Raw genomic sequence first — 24,193 nt, 5'->3', positions numbered from 1 at the left:
TTTCGGGTTTGTTGTGGTTCGATTTGGGTTCAATTTGGGTACGTTTTGGTTCATTTGGGTTCATTTGCTTGGTTTCTTCCGTTTTTTGGTTCATTTTGGTTCGTTTTTAGTCTGGTTGGATTAATTTTAAATCGTGGTTCATTTGGGTTCGTTTTGGTTCAATATTGGTTCGTTTTGGTTATTTTGGTTAATTTGGTTCGTTTTGGTTCATTTTGGTTCGTTCTGGTTCATTTTGGTTCATTTGGGTTGAATTTGGTTCGTTTTGGTTCATCTTGGTTCGTTTTGGTTCATTTGGGTTGAATTTGGTTCATTTTGGTTCGTTTGGGTTGAATTTGGTTCATTTTGGTTCGTTTTGGTTAATTTTGGTTCATTTGGGTTGAATTTGGTTCGTTTTGGTTCATTTGGGTTCATTTGCGTTGAATTTGTTTCGATTTGGTTCATTTTGGTTCAATTATGGTTCGTTTTTTTTTTTTTGTTCGTTTTGGTTAATTCCGGTTCATATGGGTTCGTTTTGGTTCTCTTTTTTTTCATTTTGCTTCGTTTTTTATCAATTTGGTTAATTTTGGTTAATTTTGCTTATTTTTTCGATTTGGTTGATTTTGGTTCGGTTTCTGGTTCATTAGAGGATGTTCAGTAAGTTTGGGTTCAATTTGGTTCATTTTCGTTCGTTTTGGTTCATTTTACTTCTATTTGGTTCATTTTGGTTCGGTGTGTGGTTCATTAGAGTGTTCTGTAAGTTTGGGTTCTTTTTGGTTCAATTTGGTTCTGTTTTGGTTCATTTCTTGGTTCGTTGTAGTTTAATTCGTTTCGCGGTTCATTAGAGTCTTCAGTAATTGTTGGCTCAGTTTGGTTCATTTTGTGGTTCGTTTTGTGGTTCATTGCAGGTATTTTTAACTATTTTTTAACCATTCTCTTTCTCTGGTACACTCTGGAACTCCCTGCGAGCTTCTGTATTTCCACCTTCCAGTGACCTGAACTCAATCAAGAGGGAGGTTTCAAGACTATTCTGTCCACCTCACCAGTGCAAGAGTTGACCTGTGCTCTCAATCCTTCATCTCTTTCTCTGGCACACTCTGGAACTCCCTGTCTACTTCTATGATCTGAATTCACTGAAGAGGGAGGTTTTTAAGACATTTATCCTATTCTGTCCACCTCTCCAGTGCAAGAGTTGACCTGTACTCTCAATCCTTCATCTCTTTCTCTGGCACACTCTGGAACTCCCTGTCTACTTCTATGATCTAAATTCACTGAAGAGGGAGGTTTTTTAAGACATTTATCCTATTCTGTCCACCTTTCCAGTGTAAGAGTTCATCAGTACTCTCAATCCTTCATCTCTTTCTCTGGAACACTCTGGAACTCCCTGCCTACTTCTGTGACTTGAATTCGTTGAAGAGGGGGGTTTGAAGGCTACCTCTGCAATACAAGAATTTAGCCAGTACTCTCAATCCTTCATCTCTTTCTCTGGCACACTCTAGAAGTCCCTGCCTACTTCTATGACCTACACTCATTGAAGAGAGAGGTTTGAAGACATTTTATCCATTCTGTCCACTTCTCCAATGCTCTTCCTGTGATCTGAACTCATTGAAGAGGGAGCTTTCAAGAAATTTATCCTATTTGCTTGGCTAACTATCTCAGACCTGCTCGAGGACTGGCATCTTGGTAGGCCTTTTGTTGAATCGTTTTTGTTGTTCTTGGCCAGATTTCCTTTCTTACTTAAAAATCTCTCTCTCTCTCTCTCTCTCTCTCTCTCTCTCTCTCTCTCTCTCTCTCTCTCTCTGTGGTACTATTTTTAAGGGTGTTTTTATGGTGTTATTGACATATTAACAAGATTTTAACCCTATTAACTAGAGAAACAATACGTGACGCGGGTTTTTAAAGGTGGTTTTTGGTGTTTGTTTAGAGAACATGGGATTTTAATGGTGTTCTGTGGTTTTAGTTGAAAATACATGGGTTTTTAAGAGTGTTTTATGGTTGTAGTGATTGATTGACAAGTTTCCACATCACTGACAGGAGAAACAATAAGTGACATGAGTTTTTGAGGATGTTTTTGGGGTTGTACTTAAAGCGACACAGGTTTTTAAGGGTGTTTTATGGTTCTAGTGAGTTTCTAAAGATGTTTTTTGTGTTTCTAGTTAAAATTATTGGTTTTGAAAAGTGTATTTACGTTCCTAGTGGCAGATTTCACAAGATTTCTACTCTAAACAGGAGAAACTCTTGAGAACTCGGCTATTCATCTCTGCAGCCTTGGGTAACAGTCGTGTGAGAGACCAAAGCGTTTTCTGAATACAAGCATTTTACCATTTAAGAAAACTGAAAAGAATAGATTTAGATTTTAGAGTGTATTAGTAAAGGAAGGAGGGAAGGTACTGGTTAACTCTTGCACTAGTGAGGTGGACTGAAAAGTGTTGGAAGATAATAATGTAGGAACAGATAGAGAGTTTGCAAGTGAAGCACACACACACACACACACACACACACACACACACAATGGCAGGATATGGTTAGAAAGAGAGGAAGAGAGAGAGACAAAGGAGGGAGGAAGAGACACAGAGGAAAGATGAAAATGAGATATGAATATAGATATTGAAGTGAAAAGATCTTTGTTGTTGTTGTTATTATTATTATTATTATTATTATTATTATTATTATTATTATTATTATTATTATTATTATTATTATTATTTATGTTGATATTCTATTTATATTTTCTTCTTCTTCTTCTTCTTCCTCTTCTTCTTCTTCTTCTTCTTCTTCTTCTTCTTCTTCTTCCTCTTCCTCTTCTTCTTCTTCTTCTTCTTCTTCTTCTTCTTCTCCTCCTCCTCCTCCTCCTCCTCCTCCTCCTCCTCCTCCTCCTCCTCCTCCTCCTCCTCCTCCTACTACTACTACTACTGCTGCAACTACTACTACTACTACTACTACTACTACTACTTACTACTACTTATTATTATTATTATTATTATTATTATTATTATTATTATTATTATTATTATTACATGATTACTATTATATTACATCTTCCCGTATTCATTTTAATTATTTTTCTTCATACATTAATATCTTATCGCTATTCATTTATGTTTTATTTAATCTATTTATTGATTTTCCTGCATTTTATCATATTCTATTAATTATTTACCTTATTAATTTACTTACCCTCGTTTTTATCAAGTCATTTCTATTCTTTATTTCATTCATTTATTTCTCTTTCTTTCTTTTTTTTTATTTATATCAAGTGGGCTTTTCACGGGAATTTCTGGGCCAAAGGGGATATTTTTGTGCCTCCTATCTCAAAGCCCACCCGCTAGGAAACCGTTGCCCCGAGTGAGGAAGCCCAACCTACACTCGGACCGTGGACAGGATTCGAACCCGTGCGCTTGGAGACCCTCGGACCCCAAAGCACGCATGTTTCCACTGTACCACGGCGGCAAACTGTATTTTCCGACTACGTGGCTGTTGTTATTATTGTTGTTGTTGTTGTCGTTGTTGTTTTCGTTGTTGTCAAATTACGTTATCTATATACTTATTTTTCTTGTTATATTTATGTATTTGTTGACCGATTTTCTCAGTTTTCCAGTTTGTTGTTGTTGTTGTTGTTGTTGTTGTTGTTTTCACGTTGTCATCTCTATATTTATTTATTTATTTATTTATTGACCGATTTTATTTATTTTCTTAGGAAGGACGTGGTGGTTTGTTGTTGTTGTTGTTGTTGTTGTTGTTGTTGTTGTCAAGTTGAATAACCTCTATTTACATTTTTATTTATTTTATTTTATTTTATTTTTTATTATTATTATTATTATTATTATTATTATTATTATTATTATTTTATTCATTGACGTGTTTATTATTAATTTTCCCAAGTAAGGAATTGGCGCATTGTTATCAAGTTAACCCCTTCAATACTGGGACATATTATTACCTTGAGATTTGTGTACGTTTAGATCCAATATATTTACATTAGGGAGGGTCTATGGAGGTCAGAAGATTAATGGCCAGTCTTCACCATTTTAACCCCTTCAATACTGGGACACATTTTTACCTTTAGATTTGTGTACCATTAGACCAATTTATTGACATTAGGAATGGTCTATGGAGGTCAGAAGATTAATGGCCACAGTCTTCACCATTTTAGCCCCTTCAATACTGGGACACATTTTTACCTTGAGATTTGTGTACCATTAGACCAATTTATTGACATTAGGAAGGATCTATGGTGGTCAGAAGATTAATGGCCACAGTCTTCACTATTTTAGCCCCTTCAATACTGGGACACATTTTTACCTTGAGATTTGTGTACCATTAGACCATTTTATTGACATTAGGAAGGGTCTATGGAGGTCAGAAGATTAATAGCCACAGTCCTCACTATTTTAACGCCACATATAAATTCCTGACCAAATAGTAAGCAGAATGAATAGGGAAACACATCATGGCACTCAAAGTCTTAAAACCATCTCTATACCTGTTGGCTTATTGTGTTATTCATTTGTTAACCTCATTACTTACGGTTTGCCTTACTAATTTGCCAGGAAGGACGTGGTGGGAGTGAGTGAGAGGCAGGACAACTTACAGGCCACGCTCTCACAGTTGCTGGAAGAGAGGAAGATGCTGGTGGCGGATCTCACACAGGCTGGCGTCATCTCCCTACACACGCGGTAAGAGAGAGAGAAAGAGAGAGAGAGGGAAGGGGAGGTGTTGTATGGTTATAGTTAGGGAATTAGTTTTATTGTTGTTGTTGTTGTTGGTGTTGTTGTTGTTGTTTTTGTTATCGTTGTTTTTCTTGTTCTTGTTTTTGTTTTCTTCTTCTTCTTCTTCTTCTTCTTCTTCTTCTTCTTCTTCTTCTTCTTCTTCTTCTTCTTCTTCTTCTTCTTCTTCTTCTTCTTCTTCTTCTTCTTCTTCTTCTTCTTCTTCTTCTTCTTCTTCTTCTTCTTCTTCTTCTTCTTCTTATTATCCTTATTTATCCTCCTTCTTCTTATTGTTGTTGTTGTTATTATTATCATTATTATTATTATTATTATTATTATTATTACCATTTATCACCACCTCCTCCTCCACCACCACCACCATCATCATCATCATCATCATCATCATCATCATCATCATTATCACCACCACCACCACCACCACCACCACCACCACCACTACTACTACTACTAACACCTCCCCCCCCCCATTCCAGATCTAAATTGGAGGGTACGCTACTACAGCCTACCCCAGATCTAAATTGAGGGTCGCACAGACATGATGGGGGTGGTGGGGGGCGGGGGTGGCGGAGGGGGGTCGAGAGGGGGCAGCGGTAACCATAGCAACGACTCAGGTGTGGCGTTGCTGCTGGAGAGGGCGCACCTGGCCTTTGGGGGGGCTGACCACACGCCCTCGCCCACGCCCACCACACACCGCACGTCAGACCAGGTATGGGGGAATGGGGAAGAAAAGGGGGTGAAGTTATATAAGGTAGAAATCAGTGTTTGTTTGTTTTTTATTTATTTATTTATTTATCTTTTTTTAGGGAGAGAGAGAGAGGTATTTTTGTTTGATAATGGGTGTTTTTGGGTGTACATGGGAGAGAAATGGGTGTTTTGGGTGTATATGGGAGAGAAATGGGTGTTTTTAGGTGTATATGGGAGAGAAATGGGTGTTTTTAGGTGTATATAGGAAGAAAATGGGTGTTTTTAGGTGTATATGGCAGGGAAACGGGTCTTTTGGGTGTATATGGGAGAGAAATGGGTGTTTTTGGGTGTATATGGGAGAGAAATGGGTGTTTTTGGGTGTATATGGGAGAGAAATGGGTGTTTTAGGTGTATATTGGAGGGAAATGGGTGTTTTGGGTGTATATGGGAGAAAATGGGTGTTTTGGGTGTAGGGAGAGAAATGGGTGTTTTGGGTGTATATTGGAGAAAATGGGTGTTTTGGGTGTATATGGGAGGGAAATGGGTGTTTTTGGGTGTATATGGGAGAGAAATGGGTGTATATGGGTGTACATGGGAGAGAGATGGGTGTATATGGGTGGGAAATGGGTGTTTTGGGGTGTATATGGGAGAGAAATGGGTGTTTTTAGGTGTATATGGGAAGGAAATGTATTTTTTTGGGTGTATATGGTAGGGAAATGGGTGTTTTGGGTATATATGGGAGAGAAATGGGTGTTTTGGGTATATATGGGAGAAAATGGGTGTTTTGGGTGTATATGGGAGAAAATGGGTGTTTTAGGTGTATATGGAGAGAAATGGGTGTTTTGGGTGTATATGGGAGAGAAATGGGTGTTTTGGGTGTACATGGGAGAGATGATGTGTATATGGGAGAAATGGGTGTTTTGGGTGTATATGGGAGAAAATGGGTGTTTTGGGTGTATATGGGAGAAAATGGGTGTTTGGGTGTATATGAGAGAAATAGGTGTTTTAGGTGTATATGGAGAAAAAAGGTGTTTTAGATATGGAGAAAATGGGTGTTTTAGGTGTATATGGGAGAAATGGGTGTTTTGGGTGTATATGGGAGAAAATGTGTGTTTTGGGTATATATGGGAGAGAAATGGGTGTTTTGGGTGTATATGGAGAGAAATGGGTGTTTTAGGTGTATATGGGAGAAATGGGTGTTTTGGGTGTATATGGGAGAAAATGGGTGTTTTGGGTATATATGGGAGAAAATGGGTGTTTTGGGTGTATATGGGAGAAAAATGGGTGTTTTTGGGTGTATATGGGAGAGAAATGGGTGTTTTTGGGTGTATATGGGAAAAAAATGTTTTGGGTGTATATGGGAGAAAATGGGTGTTTTGGGAGAAATGTGTTTTGGGTGTATATGGTGAGAAATGGGTGTTTTTGGGTGTATATGGGAAGGAAATGGTTTTTTTTTGGGTGTATATAGAAGAGAAATGGGTGTTCTTGTGTTTCTTTGGGAGATTTGTGTCTTTTAATGAATAGATGGGTGTTGTGGGCTTGTATGGGTGTTTTAGTGTTTATATGGGAGAAAATGGTGTTTTGTGTTCCAGGTAAAGAAATGGTGATGAAAATTTTGTGTTCGTGTTTTTTTTTTTTTTTATTAATTAATCAATTTATTTATTTATTTTTCTTGGATGGGGAGAGAAGTGGGTAATTTTTCTGTTTTTTTTTTTTTTTTTTTTTTTTTTTTTTGTCTTCTACTAATTCTCTTTTTCATCCATTCCTCCTCCTCCTCCTCCTCCTCCTCCTCCTCCTCCTCCTCCTCCTCCTCCTTTTCTTCTTCCATCTTCTCTCTTTCATCTTTTTCTTTTTTTCTTTTGTTTATTCCTATCACCACCTCCTCTTCCTCCTCCTCTTCCTCTCTCTCTCTCTCTCTCTCTCTCTCTCTCTCTCTCTCTCTCTCTCTCTCTCTCTCTCTCTCTCTCTCTCTCTCTCTCTCTCCTCCTCTCTTCCTCCTTTCCTTAATCTTCTATTCCTATCACCTCTCCTCCACAACCTCCTCCTCCTCCTCCTCCTCCTCCTCCTCCTCCTCCTCCTCCTCCTCCTCTCCTCCTCCTCCTCCTCCACCACCACCACCACCACCACCACCACCACCACCACCACCACCACAGGACTCCCTCCCAGAGCAGCCTTCCCTCCTTGTTCCTCCTTCAGTGTATGATTATGTAGCAGGATTGAGGAACCACCCCCCTGCCCCTCCTGCACCCCCCTCCTCCACGGGGCCCCTCCAGGACACGCACGCCCCTCCTTCCAGGCCAGGTGAGAGAGAGAGAGAGAGAGAGAGAGAGAGAGATTTGTTCATCCTATATATAAAAAAATACAAAGGAAACATTTAAAAAGCAATAAAACAACAATGAAAATGGAAATAGGAGAGAGAGAGAGAGAGAGAGAGAGAGAACAAACATCACCTTCTCACCCCCATCAGGACAACCACCAAACAACAACAATAACAATAACAAGGAAAAGAAAATCAGAAGCAGAACAAGACTGAACGAGAACAGTCTCACAGATAACGGCACTCATTCAGACTTCCCTGATGACGACGCGCTCTACGATTCAGATTCCTCGCTCACCATTGCTGCCAACAAGTCACTGAGCCTCACCACCTCCCTAAGCCAGCAGTGTGACCTCGAGTTGCACCAAGCCACCTCCGCCGCCTCCTCCACCCGCGCCAACTCCACTTCCGAGGGTTCTGAGCACGGGAAGGTGGAGGGCGGTGGAGTAGGGGGTTATTGTCGCCATTTGCAGTTTTGCCCAAGGGAGAATGGTATGTAGGTGTGGTAGTGGTTGAAGTAGTAGTTGTTGTTGTAATAGTTGTAGTTGTAGTTGTAGTAGTGTTAATAGTAGTAGTGTTTTCTTCATTTTGTATTCATTTCTTTGTTTTTGTTCTTCGTTCTTTAAAAGGTAATGCAATTGATCTCAGATGGCGAGACTTTATTTTTTATTTATTTCATTCATTCATTTATTTGTTTATTTTTATTTATTTATTTATTTATATTTTTGGTGCAAATTTTCGACATTTTCATTGGCCTCTCGGTGTGACTTGCAACTTTGTGACTGCAACTGTGACATTTTTTCCCAGTTATTTTGTTTTCTTATACAAAGTGGGCTTTTCATGGTATTATTGGGTGCCTCCTATCTGAAAGCTCATCCAATAGGGAACTGTTACCGCGAGTGAAAGCCCTTCCTTCACTCTGACTGTGCCAGCATTAGAACCCATGCGCCTGGAGACTCCTCAGACCCCAAAAAGCATGGTTCCACTATACCACTACACCCCTAAACCCTTCACTAATATCTACAGCTCCTCCTCCTCCTCCTCCTCCTCCTCCTCCTCCTCCTCCTCCTCCTCCTCCTCCTCCTCCAGCCACAGCAATTTCATAAAAAAAAGAATTATTTGTTTCTGTTCAGTCACGGAAAATTGGCAGTGTGACTTTGCTTAGCGGGACTTTTCAAAACATTTACTTTGAAATTCATGGTGAAGCAAAGTCACAAAGTTGCAAATTGGTGCCGTAACGCCCAGCTCTGGTAGCAGCAGTAGTGGTGGTAGTAGTAGTAGTAGTAGTAGTAGTAGTAGTAGTAACTTATTTATTTATTTATCTTTTTTTGCTCTTCATTGTCATTAAAAGTAATATGACAACTTATCTTCGTTAACATATTCTCTCCTCCTCCTCCTCCTCCTCCTCCTCCTCCTCCTCCTCCCACCAGGCAAAGATACCACCACCACCACCACCACCACAGACCCCTACCAGACCCCCTCCCCGGTGGGCATGGGGCGGGGTGGTGACCTGAGTGACCCCCGGGAGGCGCGGCGGTACAGGGTTGCCAAGGAGCTGCTGGACACAGAGAAGAAATACTGCCGGACTCTGTGGACCATTCAGGACACGTTTGCAGAGCCACTCAAGAAGGCCAATATTCTGTCACGCAAGGATATCAGGTGAGAGAGAGAGAGAGAGAGAGAGTGGGGGATACTTGTAGTGTGTATTTTTAAGTGAGTGAGTATGAGTGAGGGGAATGAAAGACAGGAAGAGAAAAAAAAGATATGTAAATTTATTTTTCTATATGTCACTTATTTCTTTTACACGTATGTGAGAGAGAGAGAGAGAGAGAGAGAGAGAGAGAGAGAGAGAGAGAGTAACACACAAATTTCCTTCTTTTCCCCAAAAACCACAGTATTTGATGGTTCATAAGACGCATGGGGTTGTTAGACGCATCCAGTTTTTGCAGACATTGAAATGAGAAAACGGCAAATGAGCGGATTAAAGCTCTGAATATGAAGTGAAGAATTTCACTGACATTTGAAGACTCACAGCATTTAGATCATTATTAGATCCCAATATTTTGTATTTAAAAACTTTAATTTTTGCGAGTAGCCTATGTACCAATCCTGTTGCGAGATGTAAACATGTAGGCTACCTGGCATATGGCATTAGCATCTTTTTTTTATTTGTGTGCAAGGTAAGAATGTTAAAAAATAGGTGCAGTTTTAATTGTATCAAAGTGTGTCTTACCTCAAGGAGTAACAGCATCACACTGTAAAGAATGCAGTGAGTCTTGCCCACCTCAAGATTAAGATTACTGATCGCGTGATTTGTCTTGGTTCATGTGGTGTATGGCAGATTCTTCCTGCCTGGTGTCATTTTGTGTAAATTACCAGTCTGTATGACCTATTTTATATTGATACCTTGAAAGAATGAGTCGTTGTGTGGTGTAGTACCAATCATCACTTTGTTTACATGTGTCAAGACGTCTGGGGTTTGATTTTAGAGGCTTTGTTGCCATAGACTTACCACCAACCATTGCCTCACTACTGAACCTTGGCCTCTTAGGATCAGCCTCATTTCCTGAGACTTTTTTTTTCTTTTGCAGGGTAGAAAAGTTGCATCTTATGAACAATCAAACACGATAATTTTCCTTAATTTCCCAAAAAAAAAAACTTTTCTGTACTTTCCCAAAACACAACCACAAATCCCAGCCTTGCCATGTCACCCTTACACAACCTGCTCGTCTCATCTTGTTAACTGCATACCTTCCCTCTTTCCATGGCCTCACTGCACAAGACTTTTTTTTTTTTTTTTTTTTTTATTTCTACCATGTGGGCTTTTCACGGGAATTTCTGGGTTAAAGGGGATACTTTTTTAGGGTACCTCCTATCTCAAAGCCCACCCACTAGGAAACCGTTGCCCCGAGTGAGGAAGCCCAACCTACACTCAGACCATGGACAGGATTCGAACCCGTGCGCTTGGAGACCCCTCGTACACCAAAGCACGCATGGCTCATTTTCTCCCCAATATTCTGTCCAATTCTCTAATGCAAGAGCTAACCAGTATTCCTAATCATCTCTTTCTTTGGTAAACTTTTGAACTCCCTGCCTGCTTCCTTATTTCTACTTTCCTGTGACTTAAACTCTCAGGACTGTGGCATAGTTGGTGTTTTAGCAGTGAGCGGTCTGTGTGTATCAAGAATATGGATCTAGGCATAATTATGAGTAGCACACACAGGCTTAGTGACATAAAACTGACAACCATGATGACTAAAAGTGTTACCCCAATAAAGTGTTGGCTGGGGCGGACCACCCCTTCCCCCAACAATAGCTACACCACTGCAGGAGGGAGACTTCAACACATTTATCCTCCTTTCTTGGCTGACGTTTTTGTCATTGTAAGGACCTGACATCTCACTAGGCCATTGTTTTACTGCATATTTTTGTTCCACTCACTGCTTTCCTTCCTTCAAAAGAAATAAACAACAATATACATAAAATAAATAAATATCTCTGTGTGTCGGGCAGCACACTGTTCCCGGAGGAGGTGTACCAGCTGTATGACAAGCACAGCATCCTGCAACACCAGCTGAGGGAGAGGCTTGGCTCCTGGAAGTGGCAGCCGCTGGTCGGGGACGTGGTGGCGCGCTTCACTGACCCACGGCAGAGTGATGTGCTGCGCCTCTACACCACTTATGTTAACGACTTCCCTGAGGTGCTCAAGACCTTCAGGAAGATGTGCCACACCTCTCAGCCCTTCACCAGGTTCATCAAGGTCAGAGAGAGAGAGAGAGGAAGGAAAGATGGAAAAAGTAATTTGAAGGATTTTATGAAGGTTTTGCTCCACTAGGTTTATGAATTTGTGACAGAGAGAGAGAGAGAGAGAGAGAGAGAGAGAGAGAGAAAGTGTAGAGAAGAGGGAAGAATAATAGAGGGATTAAAAGAAATAAAAAGAAATGTGGTTTTAAGAATTATATGAATGTTTCTCTCATCATTAAGGTGAGAGAGAGAGAGAGAGAGAAGGAGGAGGATAAAAAGATGGAAGAACAGTGATTTAAGAATTTTATGAAGGTTTCTCTCACCCTCAAACACAAATCATTCCTTCTGATCCACTGCCACCACTTCTCCTTTCCATGTTTCCCCTCAAGCACAGTTATTCCTTCTATTCTAACTGGATTTTTCCTCCTCAAACAATTATATCTTTTATTCCATCACTATAACCACTTTTCATAATTCTCTACTTCAAAATGCAAATAATTTCTTCTAATCCACTACCACCACCTTTCCTCCCATCTTCCTCCTTAACCCCTTCAGCACCATGACACATTTTCATATTCATTCTGCTTACTATTTGGTGGTTTTATACAGCTTCGGAAATTTATGTGGCGATTAATGGCTAAAGACTTAATTTGCTTTATCTTCTGACCTCCATAGACCCTTCCTAATGTCAATAAAATGGTATAATTGTACACAAATCTCAAGGTAAAGATGTGTCCCAGTTTTGAAGTGGTTAACCCATTCAGAATCATGATGTGTTTTCATATTCATTCTGATTACTGTTTGGTGATTTTATACAGCTTCAGAAACTTATGTTAGGATTAAGATAGTGAAGACTGTGGCTATTAATCTTCTGACCTTCATAGACCCTTGCTAATGTAAATAAAATTGTCTAATCATGCACAAAATCATGGTAGAAATGCATCCCATTACTGAAGAGGGACCCCCTGTCAAACGCCCTCCAGTGCCCAGTAACACACCCTAACATCTCTACAATTTTTTTTAGTTTTCTACCTCAAAAACAAATAATTCCTTCCATCAATATTTTTTTTCAACCACAAACAATTATGCCTTCTATTTCACCACCACCACCACCACCAGTCCACTCTGTAACACACACTAACACCCCTAAACATCCTCAAAACACCTTCAAACATGCAATAACACCTTTAATCCCTTGAGTACCATGACATTTCCTTATTCATTCTGGTTACTATTTGGTACTTTTTACAGCTTCAGTAACTTATGTAGAGATTAGAATAGTGGAGACTGTGGCCATTAATCTTCTGACCTCCATAGACCCTTCCTAATATCAATAAAATGGTCTAATCATATACGAATCCCAAGGTAAAAGTGTGTCCCAATATTAAAGGGATTGAAATTTCACAGGGATGTCTCGAGCAGCCAGCATGTGGAGGGCTGGACCTTGGCGCCTTCCTCCTCACCCCAGTCCAACGCATACCCAAGTACATCCTTCTAATCAAGCAGTTATTAAGATACACAGAATCCACACACCTCGACTACCTCCACCTCCACACCTGCCTGGACCGCCTTAGAGACTTCCTGGCTAGACTCAACGATTCTATGGAGCATTCCTTTCAACTGGTCCACATCCACCTGGCCCCTCCACCCTCAGCCCAGGTGGAGGAGGAAAAAGTTGTGCATCTTCGACATTTGAGTCAGTTTGAGGAGGTGAAGGATGGGGGTGTCTTGGCAGCGTCTTCTGGCTACCACCACCACCACCATCACCACTTGCATAATGGGAATAGGTGTGTGTATTTACCTATTTGTATTTACCTATTTGTGTATTGCAGGGCCCGAGCTAAGCTCTCTGTGTCCTGTCTCCTTGTCCATTCCTGTCATATCTCTCTTTCATCTGATTGACACACACTGCATCAACGACGTCACTGCTCAGTTTATTCCACTTATCAATGCTACAATGCGGGAAACTGTATTTTCTCACGTCATTTAGACAGATGTCTTTTATTAGCTTTTTTCCATGTCCTCGGAGATGATTACTTGTGGTCACCTTTATCAACTCTCTATCCAGTATGTCAATCTTGTTCACCAATTTATACATAGTTATCATGTCTCCTCTTGTTCTTCTCTCTTCTAATGTGGTCAGCCCCCAGTGTGTGTGTGTGTGTGTGTGTGTGTGTGTGTGTGTGTGTGTGTGTGTGAGAGAGAGAGAGAGAGAGAGAGAGAGAGAGAGAGAGAATGAATCAGTCTGTGTGTGTGTGTGTGTGTGTGTGTGTGTGTGTGTGTGTGTTTTAAGGAAAGAGAATTATGATATAATAATAGAAGTAAGAATGTAATTATTGTTGATATGAATTAGCAATTGTAGTAGTAGTAATAGTAGTTAGCTTCAGAACCACCACCACCACCACCACCACACACTCCCCCATCCACAGAAATACTCCCCTTCCACACCTAACCTAACCTTACTCTCAATCTAACCTAACCTAACCTAACCCAACTCAACCCACAGAATAGGTCGCTTGCCTCGCCGCTCCACCTCCTCCCTGGGCAGCCCCACCACCAGCCCAACCCTGAGCCCCCCCGGCAGTCTGGGTGGTGGCAGCCCAACCCGGCCCCCACAGCGGTCCCTCAGCTCAGCGGGGGTGGAGGCAGGAGGGGGGAGGAGGCATCGAGACCACCATCAGCACCGCCAGCCTCTCGACTCAAGATCCTCATCTCTTCCGCAGTTCACCAACAATAGGTACTGCCGGGAACGTAGCCCCCTCCTGCCCCCAACAGCCAAGGGTGCGATCTAGGAGTGAGAGTGTAGCCTCAAGACGGCCCCTCCAGCCCCACAGCTCCCCAGACAGCCCTGCAGATAGCCCCGTCTTGGCCCCAGCACTGTCTGTCTTGAGTGTCACTTCCAAAGAGGCGCGTTGGAAGGACATGTCAGGGAGTGAGCCATTTTTAGCTGAAACGCCAACTTCTGCCCCCTCCCTGCTCACCCCAGCCCCCACCCACAGTACCTTGAGTGTGGACGGGCAGCCCCACAGCCCCCCACACCCCAGCGCTTGGACAGACAGACATGCAGATGACAGGAAGAAGAAATCATTGAGAACATCACTTCGAAATATGTTTACATTTAAGAAAAGGTATGTCCCTCCTCCTCTTCCTCTTCCTCCTCCTTCTCCCTCCTCCTCCTCCACTCTTCCACCTCTCCCTCACACTCCTCCACCTTGTCTCCTCCACCGTATCTCCTCCACCAAGATAGGTAGTCTTCTTCCTTCTCCTTCTCTCTCTACTATTCCTCTTCCCTCCTCCTCCTCCACCTCCTCCCCCTCTGCCCACACTAAGAGGAGGAGGTCTTGGTGTGCAGATTTGTTTGTTTTCCGAGATGAGTCTTCTTCCTCCTCTTCCTCTTCCTCTTCTGGTAAACTAGACCCTTCCTCTTCTTCCTCTCCTCCTCCTCCTCCTCCTCCTCTTCCTCTTCCTCGTATTTTACATGAGAGTGCTGTGTAAGTTGTTTTCCTCTCTTCTTCTTCTTCTTCTTCTTCTTCTTCTCTCTTCTTCTTCTTCTTCTTCTTTTCTTTCTCTACTCTTCCTTCTTCTTTATCTGATAGGATAGGAAAACTAAATCATTGTTCATAACCTCTCTCTCTCTCTCTCTCTCTCTCTCTCTCTCTCTCTCTCTCTCTCTCTCTCTCTCTCTCTCTCTCTCTCTCTCACATAAGCACTAGCACATAATATGAATATCCCACATTTTTTTTCTTCATTTTTTATCACTTTTAACAAATTTGAACAGAAAAAAAAATGAAAAAAATTGTAACTTTCTTCAAATTACCTGCAAGTATTTTTTTTTCACTTTTTTTTATCGTGAGTATTTTTTTTTTTTTTTTTTCTTCTTTTTTTCCTCTTTAATGAATTTGAAGCACTGTCTCATTTTCCTGCATTCTCATTGGCTGATGCAGGCCACGCCCCCAAACCTGATCCACCAATCAGAGAAGCCGTGAGAACCATTCAAATATTCAGCTTCTTCATTATTTCCTTTTAGTTATTTATTGTATTTTATCTTTTTATTTATTTATTTATTTCTATTTTGCCATTCACAGTGCATGTAATTTTTTTTTCTTTTCTTTTTTTTCATATTTATCTGCATTATTATTTTATTTTAGTATTTATTGTATTTATCTGTTCATTTAGGTATTTATTATTCAGTGCATGCAATATTTTCTTTTTTTTTATATTTTCCTTTTCTTTTTCATAACTTTTCATAATTATCTCCATTATTATATTTTTCTCTGCATTTTTTTATTATTCACAATGCATATAATATTTCTTTTTTGTGATATTTCCATTTTTCATTTTTTTTCCTTCACATTTCATCATATTTCTAGTTTCAAAGGTCTTTTTCTTCATAGATCGTCACACTTGTTTTATTATTATTTATTCACTTATCGCTTCTTTCCTTTTCTCAACATTTATTTTCTGTTGATTTGCATACAATACTTTTTTTTTATTTTGAAAGAACACAGTGGCATTTTTTTCACATTTTGCTGAATTCTTGTAGATTTTAGAAGATTTTAGACTTTGAGTGAGAGTTGGCATTGTATTGTTACCTGTCACACACACACACACACACACACACACACACACACACACACACACACACACACACACACACACACACACACACACACACACACACACACACACACACACACACACACACACACACACACACACAGAACCCTTGCATTACTTAAGTATTTATAATGAATAAAATAAACACACTTTTTACTTATATTATCACTTAAGTAGTCAAACAAGGTGAAATATACAAGCTTATTACTTATTTACTTATACAGAATGAAATAGGTGCACTTTTGATACTTATAGATTAAATATATACTTATTACTTAGATTATTACTTAAATATGCATAAATGAAATATTCAGCTGGTTTTTTTTTTTTATTAGTACTTAAATATCTATACAAGATTGAATATGTACATTTAATACTTTTGTTGTTACTTAAATACTTATAAGATGAAATGCATATGCTAGTTTTTACATAGATTTATATACTTATTACTCAGACATGCACAATTATTACTTAAATGCTTAGATATACACACTAGTTACTTATAAACCTGATATTGTCTTTACTTTCTACATGATAAGTGCTATGAATACTTAGGATATACTTTACACTTATGATTACTTAGAACACTCATACAGCTATTACTTAAACACTTAGATATACACACTAGTTACTTATAAACCTCATTTTGTCTTTATTTTTCTACATGTTACTATGAATAATTAGGATATACATTATACTTACGATTCCTTTTGTTTGTTGTGTTTACATGTCACTACTAATACCACCAACTCCTCTAAACTTCAACTACACAGTGAATTATGGCGTTTTGCATAGTGGCCCCAGAATAGACAACCTCCTTTCCAGCCATCCATGTCACTTACTATTGCTGATACAGTTTAGAAGGGTTTGTGATAGTACTTACACTTCAACAGTCATTTCATGTTGTTTTTCCAGACCCCTCTAAACCTCAGCTACACAGTGGATTATGGCTTTTTGCATAGTGGCCCCAAAATAGACAACCTCCTTTCCAGCCATCCATGTCACTTACCATTATTGATACAGTTTAGAAGGGTTTGTGATAATACTTCAACAGTCACTTCAATTTGTTCTGCCACCAACTCCTCTAAACCTCAGCTACACAGTGGATTATGGCGTTTTGCACAGTGGCCCCAAAATAGACAACCTCCTTTCCAGCCATCCATGTCACTTACCATTATTGATACAGTTTAGAAGGAACTTTTCTAAACCTCAGCTACACAGTGGATTATGGCTTTTTGCATAGTGGCCCCAAAATAGACACTCTCCTTTCCAGCCATCCACGTCACTTACCATTATTGATACAGTTTAGAAGGGTTTGTGATGATACTTCTACAGTCACTCCAATTTGTTCTGCCACCAACTCCTCTAAACCTCAGCTACACAGTGGATTATGGCGTTTTGCATAGTGGCCCCAAAATAGACACTCTCCTTTCCACTTACCATTATTGATACAGTTTAGAAGGATTTGTGATGATACTTCAACAGTTTCTTCAATTTGTTCTGCTACCAACTCCTCTAAACCTCAACTACACAGTGAATTATGGCGTTTTGCACAGTGGCCCCAAAAAATAGGCACTCTCCTTTCCAGCCATCCATGTCACTTACCATTATTGATACAGTTTAGAAGGGTTTGTGATGATACTTCAAGTCACTTAATTTGTTTTTCCATTTATGTATGATTCTCTCTTCATTAATTAACTTTTCTAGACTTTTTCATTCATGTTTTTACCTTTTCTATATTTACATTAAGATTTACCTGTTTTATTATCATTATTATTATTTTTTTTCATTTTTTCCATCTATATTCAACATTTTTTTTTTTCTCTCTCTCTTTTTTTCAATTTTCCTTTGCACAATTTCATCACTAGTTTGATCTGCTTCTTATTCTGTATCCAACCCTCTCCATTTATTTCCTTTTTTCCTTAATTCCCCATTTTTATCAAAGCTTTGCATGTTTCCCCTTTTTTTTTTTTTTTTTTTGCAATTATCATTATTATTGCATGTTATGATATTTGCATGATATTTTAATGTATATATCATTTTATTTATACATTTCATATAGAATTATGCTTAGCTTTGAAAATAGTGCATGAAGAGTTGATGCTTGAATGATAGATAGTTAGATAGATAAATAGACTGAAGGATAGATAGATAGATAGAAGGATAGACAGAGATAGATAGGTAGATAGATAGATAGATAGACAGACAGACAAATAGATAGATAGACAGACAAATAGATAGATAGATGGAGACATATAGACAGACAGATAAACAGATAGATAGATAGATAGACAGACAGATAGATAGAATAGACAGATAGAGATAGATAGATAGATAGATAGACAGATAAATAGATAGGCAGATAGATAGATAGACAGACAGACATATATAGATAGACAGATAAATCGATAGATAGACAGATTGGTAGACAAATGGATAGATAAATAGACAGATTGATAGATAGAAAATAGATAGATAGACATATACATAGATAAAATAATTTTGAGGAATGTTTACAGTTTGATAGATAGATAGAGAGAGAGAGAGAAAAAAAAATAAGATTACAAGATTGATATAAATTAAGAGAAGATTAGAAGATAGATGAAGCAAATAGAGTAAGAGGCAACAAAGAGAGAGAGAGATAGATAGATAGACTAACAAATATTGGATTCATTTTTTCTATCCATAGGTACAAAAACTGGCTCAAATATTCAGTTTTAATCACTTAGAATAGAAAAACATTAAGGAAAGATGGATCAGGAAAATAAAAAAGAGATAGAATTAAAGAAAGAATATTAAATAGCAAAAAGAAACTAGTGAAATTTAAATCTTGTATAGGAAAAGATAGATTAGACAAAAAATCAAGAAAATAAGACAGAAAATAGGAATAGATAATAAACAAGGAAAAGAAAAAAATATACCAAAATTTTAATCTGTTTATAAATATTTCTTCCCCTTTTTTTGTCTTCCTTAAAAAAAATAAATAAATAAAAGCAATAGAATGGCAGGAGGAGGAGGAGGAGGAGGAGGAGGAGGAGGAGGAGTAGGAAGACCAGGAGGAGGAGGAGAGGAAGAGATAATGAGCAAGTACTGGGAAGCGACCACCACCATCACCACCGCAGGGAAGGAAGACCTCACCACCACCATCACCACCACGCCGCACCACCACCACCACCACCACCTCCTGCACCACCACCACCACCACCAACAACAGAAAATGGGATCGCGGTTGTCGGTGGTCGGAGATTTTGTGGATGAAGAAGGAAATCCGTGTTCAAATGTGTAGTGTGTTTGTTTTTTTTTTTTTTTTTTTTCTTTGATTTTTCTTATTTAAATTTTTCTTCCTTTTTCTTTTTTTTCTTTGTCTTGTTCGTTTCTTCTTGTTCTTATTTTCTTCTTTTTCCTCTTTTTCTTTTTTCTTTTCGTTTTTTTTCTTATTTTTCCTCCTTTTCCTCATTATTCATTATTATTATTATTATTATTATTATTATTATTATTATTATTCAAGTGTGTTTTACGTGGACACAAAATTATTCCTTGAAATTTGAATGAGAAAAAAAAAAAAAAAACGGATTTACAAATATGAAATGTGATGAAATTTTGTGAAGGAAAGAAAAAGAATAAATGGAGAATTCTTTTTATTATTATCATCATTTCTGTATTTTCTTTCGTAATTGTGTTCAAGAAAGTGAGAGAGGATGAAGGAAAAGAAAAATCGATTAAGAAAAAAAAAGGCAAATTGGGAAATGGAAATACAAAGGTAAATGTAAAGAAAACAAGAAAATAATGAAAGAAAATGAAAAAAATGATGGAAATATGCAAGAAAATAAATAAACAGGAAAATAATAAAAGAAAATGAAGAAAAAAGAGAAATGAAGTCAAACAAACAAAAGAAAGTGAAAACAGAAGAAAAGAAAATAAACAAACAGTAACAGGTGAAGAAAATAAGAAAAATTGAAAAAGAATAGACAAACAAGGAAATGAGAGAGAAACGTGAAAGAAAAAGAAAATAAAGACAATGAAATGGTGAAACAAACATTGAAAATAAAGAAAATGGGTGAGACAAAGTTAATTAAAGACAGTTAAAAGAAAAGATGTAAAGAAAGAATGAAAGAAAGAAAGAAAAACAAGAAAAAAAGGGTGGAAAGAAAATAAAAACAAATAAAACAGGATAAAATAACAAACAGTGATAAGAAAAAGGCGTAATAAAAAGAAGTAATAAAAGAAAGAATGAAAGAAAGAAAGAAAAAACAAGAAAAAAAGGGTGGAAAGAAAATAAAAACAAATAAAACAGGATAAAATAACAAACAATAACAAAAACAACGACAAACAGTATTTCCTTATACACAAACTGACAAAAATTACGAATGTGTACAGAGACAATGTGTAGTGTACATATGTATTAACTGTAGTTGTTGTAGGCATTACTGTAGAGGCATTGCACACACACACACACACACACACACACACACACACACACACGTTTTCTATGCGCTCTGTAAGGAAAATGGCATAAGGAGTAGTGTAGCTGTAAGAAAATGGGATTGTAGAGTTGAATTTATGCTTTCTTCTTCTTCTTCTTCTTCTTCTTCTTCTTCTTCTTCTTCTTCTTCTTCTTCTTCTTCTTCTTCTAACATCTTCCCCTTTTTTTCGTCTTTTCTATTGTCACCTCTTGTATTTCTGTTCATCTTTCATCATCATCATCATCATCATCATCATCATCCTATTTTTTATTTAACCATCATCATCATCATCATCATGTCATCATCATCGTCGTCATTATCATTACCATAATTATCTATTCTTATTCTCTTCTTTTTACCATTATCACTACAACTACTGCTACCTCCTCCTCCTCCTCCTCCTCCTCCTCCTCCTCCTCCTCCTCCTCCTCCTCTTCTTCTTCTTCTTCCTGACCATACAGTGTAGTAGGAAACAAACATCCGTCCAAATAAGACAGAAATGATAGTGATATTCTAATGCAAAACAAAGGATAGTGAGATAGACAGTATTTGAGGTGTTTTTGTTTTCATTCTATTTTCTTACAAGACAATACAAAGAAAGGAACTGTCCGTATTTATTTTTTTCTTCTTTGTTTTGTAGATTTTTGACGCACTGTTAGATAAGCTAATGATGACGATGGCGAGGATTTGACGTATTATTAACGGTGTAAGAATCTGCATTTATTCATTTATTTCATTTGTTTTCTGGGAAGGGAGAGAAAGAGAGATGAAAGGGTGATATTTTAAAGTGAATTAGTCTTGCTGCTTTTGTGGTGAAATATACAACCTGCCTATTGATTTGTTTGTATTCACCTATGACATCTTGTTGTTGTTATCATTATCTTCATCACCTTTATTAACGTTATTGTTAGTGCAGTACAACTTTTCCACCGAGTTCCTGAGACATCCTACAGCCAATACCACAGCATCTATCAAGGCTTCTTATGCCGCGACAGGAAAGCCTCTTCCTGTCATGGGCATAATGGTTGCCCCTGAACCATCAAGACCAAGGAGAGTGGAAGCAGAGCAGTGCTGGCCAGTGGTCTCCCTGGAACTAACAGGAAGACCTCCCCTTAAAAGTTCAGAGATGGTGGCACACTGAGGATTACTGCACTGTGCTGCTGGAAGGTACTTACTGAAAGACACATGTGCTGCCACTTATTCCACTCTACCAGGAGGGCATTTGCTAGTTCTATGAGCTATGGCTGTGGTGTCTCAAAACTCTCCTACAGGAATACACCTACATCCTGTCTGGTCAACCCCGTGATTGCCACTCTCCAGAATTCACTTTGCTATCACAAGTGAAGCTTCTCCACACCACTAAGGAAGATTATTTAGACACATCTAGACCCTTTTGTGGTCGTTCTATCACAATCTTGTATTCCCCATTTCTTCTTAAGATGAGGCTCGCATTGCTCCACCAACCTGCTTCTGTATTTCCAACTTCTTATGACCACTCCATTTAAGTGTTTGAAGACATTTGTCCTTTTTTTTTTTTTTTTTTACCATGTGTGTGTGTGTTTCTATTTTCCTATCTCTGTGTTTTGTTTGTTCTCCTCCTTCATTGGATCATTTTTCTCCATTCACATAGCAAGTGTAGTATAGCTAAAATATGTAGTCCTCCTCCTCCTCCTCCTCTTCCTACTCACTACTTTTCCTACTCATACCTCCTGCTGCTTCTTCCCCACATTTTGTAAGTACACCACACAAACATTGTTGAATTTCAAACAGTTTGAGACGCTTAATGTTTCTTTTTTAGCCTCTTGTGAAGTTTTACTATTGAAAACAATAAAATTATAGGTTATTAGTAGAGCTTTAGAAAAAACAAAGGTGCCAAGATGGTGATGGTAGTGGTGGTGATGGTGATGGAACCAATGAGAGAGAAATAACTAAATATTTCACATCTTTGGGACATGATCCTTCTATCTCCTTACCTTTGTGTGTGTTATATACAGTGTCCTGTACACACACACACACACACACACACACACACACACACACACACACGGCCCGGTAGCTCAGTGGTTAGAGCGCTGGCTTCACAAGCCAGATGACCGGGGTTCGATTCCCCGGCCGGGTGGAGATATTTGGGTGTGTCTCCTTTCACGTGTAGCCCCTGTTCACCTAGCAGTGAGTAGGTACGGGATGTAAATGGAGGAGTTGTGACCTTGTTGTCCCGGTGTGTGGTGTGTGCCTGGTCTCAGGCCTATCCCAAGATCGGAAATAATGAGCTCTGAGCTCGTTCCGTAGGGTAACGTCTGGCTGTCTCGTCAGAGACTGCAGCAGATCAAACACTGAATTACACACACACAGAGTGCAAACAAATACATTAGTACTGTAAGACCCACAAAGTGGTGTGCCATGGTCAGCCGGGATTAGTTTACCTTCAACCACTGCCGCCTGCACTGGCCCTGCTACACTCTGCTACACTCAAGGTAGGTAATTGGAGAGGTACTCAGGTATAGTCTGATAGTCATCCGCGGCGTGAGGAAATCAGTCGTTGGCAACTCTTAAGCCTAGCAGGCTTGGCCACGCCCCTTTGTTCCTGCCTCCGTGGCGAGTGCAAAGAACACTGCACTGCAATATGAATAAAAATATGGAGCTGTAATAAAAACATCGATTCTTCTTATGAAATTTATTGTTTATATGGCATCATATACTTATATGCTAGAAAATAAATAATCAAGTGTACACCACACGCACTTAAAGAGGCAAATTATATGTTGGTGCATTTTTTTCTTAGTTTTCTGGTCCTTGGAAATGAATGAAAGCTTATATATTCCTTTTTGTTTTTCCATTTTATTAAACAAGTAGCCACAGCACACGACATCATGCCAAAAATGTGAAAAACACCACCACACACGAGCGATAAAACGTCGTGCTTGAACAAAGGGGCGGGGCTTATAAGGCTTGATGAAGGGGCGGAGCCCAGGGTGAGTTATCGTGAACTTTTCTATTTATATTTTTCATTCAATAACAATTGCTTCATACGATATATAACAAAAAAATTGACATATTATTTTATTTTATTGTAATAGTTTATAACATTAAAAACATCCAAGAGCTCGTAATAAAAAGCTCATTTCAGATTTTGGTTCTTCACGTTGTATGAGTGACGGTCCCTCTCCTATACCAACCTTGGGCATAGGACGATAACCACTCCAGGGCGCGACATTTTTTTCCCAAACGATTTGGAGTGTGGGGGCGGGGCTTAAGTGATGCGTGTGTAGAGAAAACGAATTTTATGGTTAACTTAATGATAATATTTTATTAACAATCACACGCTCTCTCTCTCTCTCTCTCTCTCTCTCTCTCTCTCTCTCTCTCTCTCTCTCTTGATTATGGAATGTATATCTATAACTAAATGAAGGGTTCTCAACTTTGGGGTAGACGTATCTCCTGTGGTAGACTACTGGAGAGGAATTCTGTGGATACGTGACAGGTAATACAATAGTCACTCTTGCTAGTTTTCTATAGGTCGCGTCGTTTCTCACGCGTACGAAACAGGTACCGTCATCACAAGCACGACTGTTAACACGCAGATATCAAAAGATTTCCTTCTCTCGTGTGTCATACTTTGAAGGTATGTTTCAAACACTCTTACTTTATATCTTATGTGTAGCCTA

At 38.8% G+C, this 24,193-nt stretch overlaps 1 protein-coding gene and 1 long non-coding RNA gene across 4 annotated transcripts in view; one reads left to right on the top strand and one right to left on the bottom strand.

The window, feature by feature from the left end:
* LOC123504949 (FYVE, RhoGEF and PH domain-containing protein 4-like) overlaps positions 1-19,683 on the top strand; it is a 30,101-nt gene extending 10,418 nt beyond the window's left edge. Inside the window, exons 4-13 of one of the 3 annotated variants that reach the window (XM_045256098.1) lie at positions 4,527-4,652; positions 5,177-5,190; positions 5,237-5,409; positions 7,541-7,688; positions 7,855-8,196; positions 9,135-9,363; positions 11,218-11,464; positions 12,856-13,235; positions 13,955-14,576; positions 19,060-19,683. In XM_045256098.1, the coding sequence (XP_045112033.1) occupies positions 4,527-4,652; positions 5,177-5,190; positions 5,237-5,409; positions 7,541-7,688; positions 7,855-8,196; positions 9,135-9,363; positions 11,218-11,464; positions 12,856-13,235; positions 13,955-14,240 (1,945 nt within the window). In that variant the 3' untranslated portion in view covers positions 14,241-14,576; positions 19,060-19,683. Of the gene's footprint in view, positions 1-4,526; positions 4,653-5,176; positions 5,410-7,540; positions 7,689-7,854; positions 8,197-9,134; positions 9,364-11,217; positions 11,465-12,855; positions 13,236-13,954; positions 14,577-15,392; positions 15,506-19,059 lie in introns of those variants that run through there. The other 2 variants (XM_045255946.1, XM_045256025.1) reach the window with 2 other exon arrangements.
* Positions 1-20,627, bottom strand: part of LOC123505204 — a 26,855-nt gene extending 6,228 nt beyond the window's left edge. The window contains exon 1 of the long non-coding RNA XR_006675101.1: positions 20,546-20,627. This is a non-coding gene — a long non-coding RNA (uncharacterized LOC123505204). The remainder of the gene's footprint in view (positions 1-20,545) is intronic.
* Positions 20,628-24,193: the final 3,566 nt, after the last annotated feature.

Source organism: Portunus trituberculatus, chromosome 1 (assembly GCF_017591435.1).
Source record: "Portunus trituberculatus isolate SZX2019 chromosome 1, ASM1759143v1, whole genome shotgun sequence".
Classification (NCBI taxonomy): domain Eukaryota; kingdom Metazoa; phylum Arthropoda; class Malacostraca; order Decapoda; family Portunidae; genus Portunus; species Portunus trituberculatus.
Note: the sequence above shows the minus strand (reverse complement) of the source record. Positions and strands in the feature narration are given on the sequence as shown.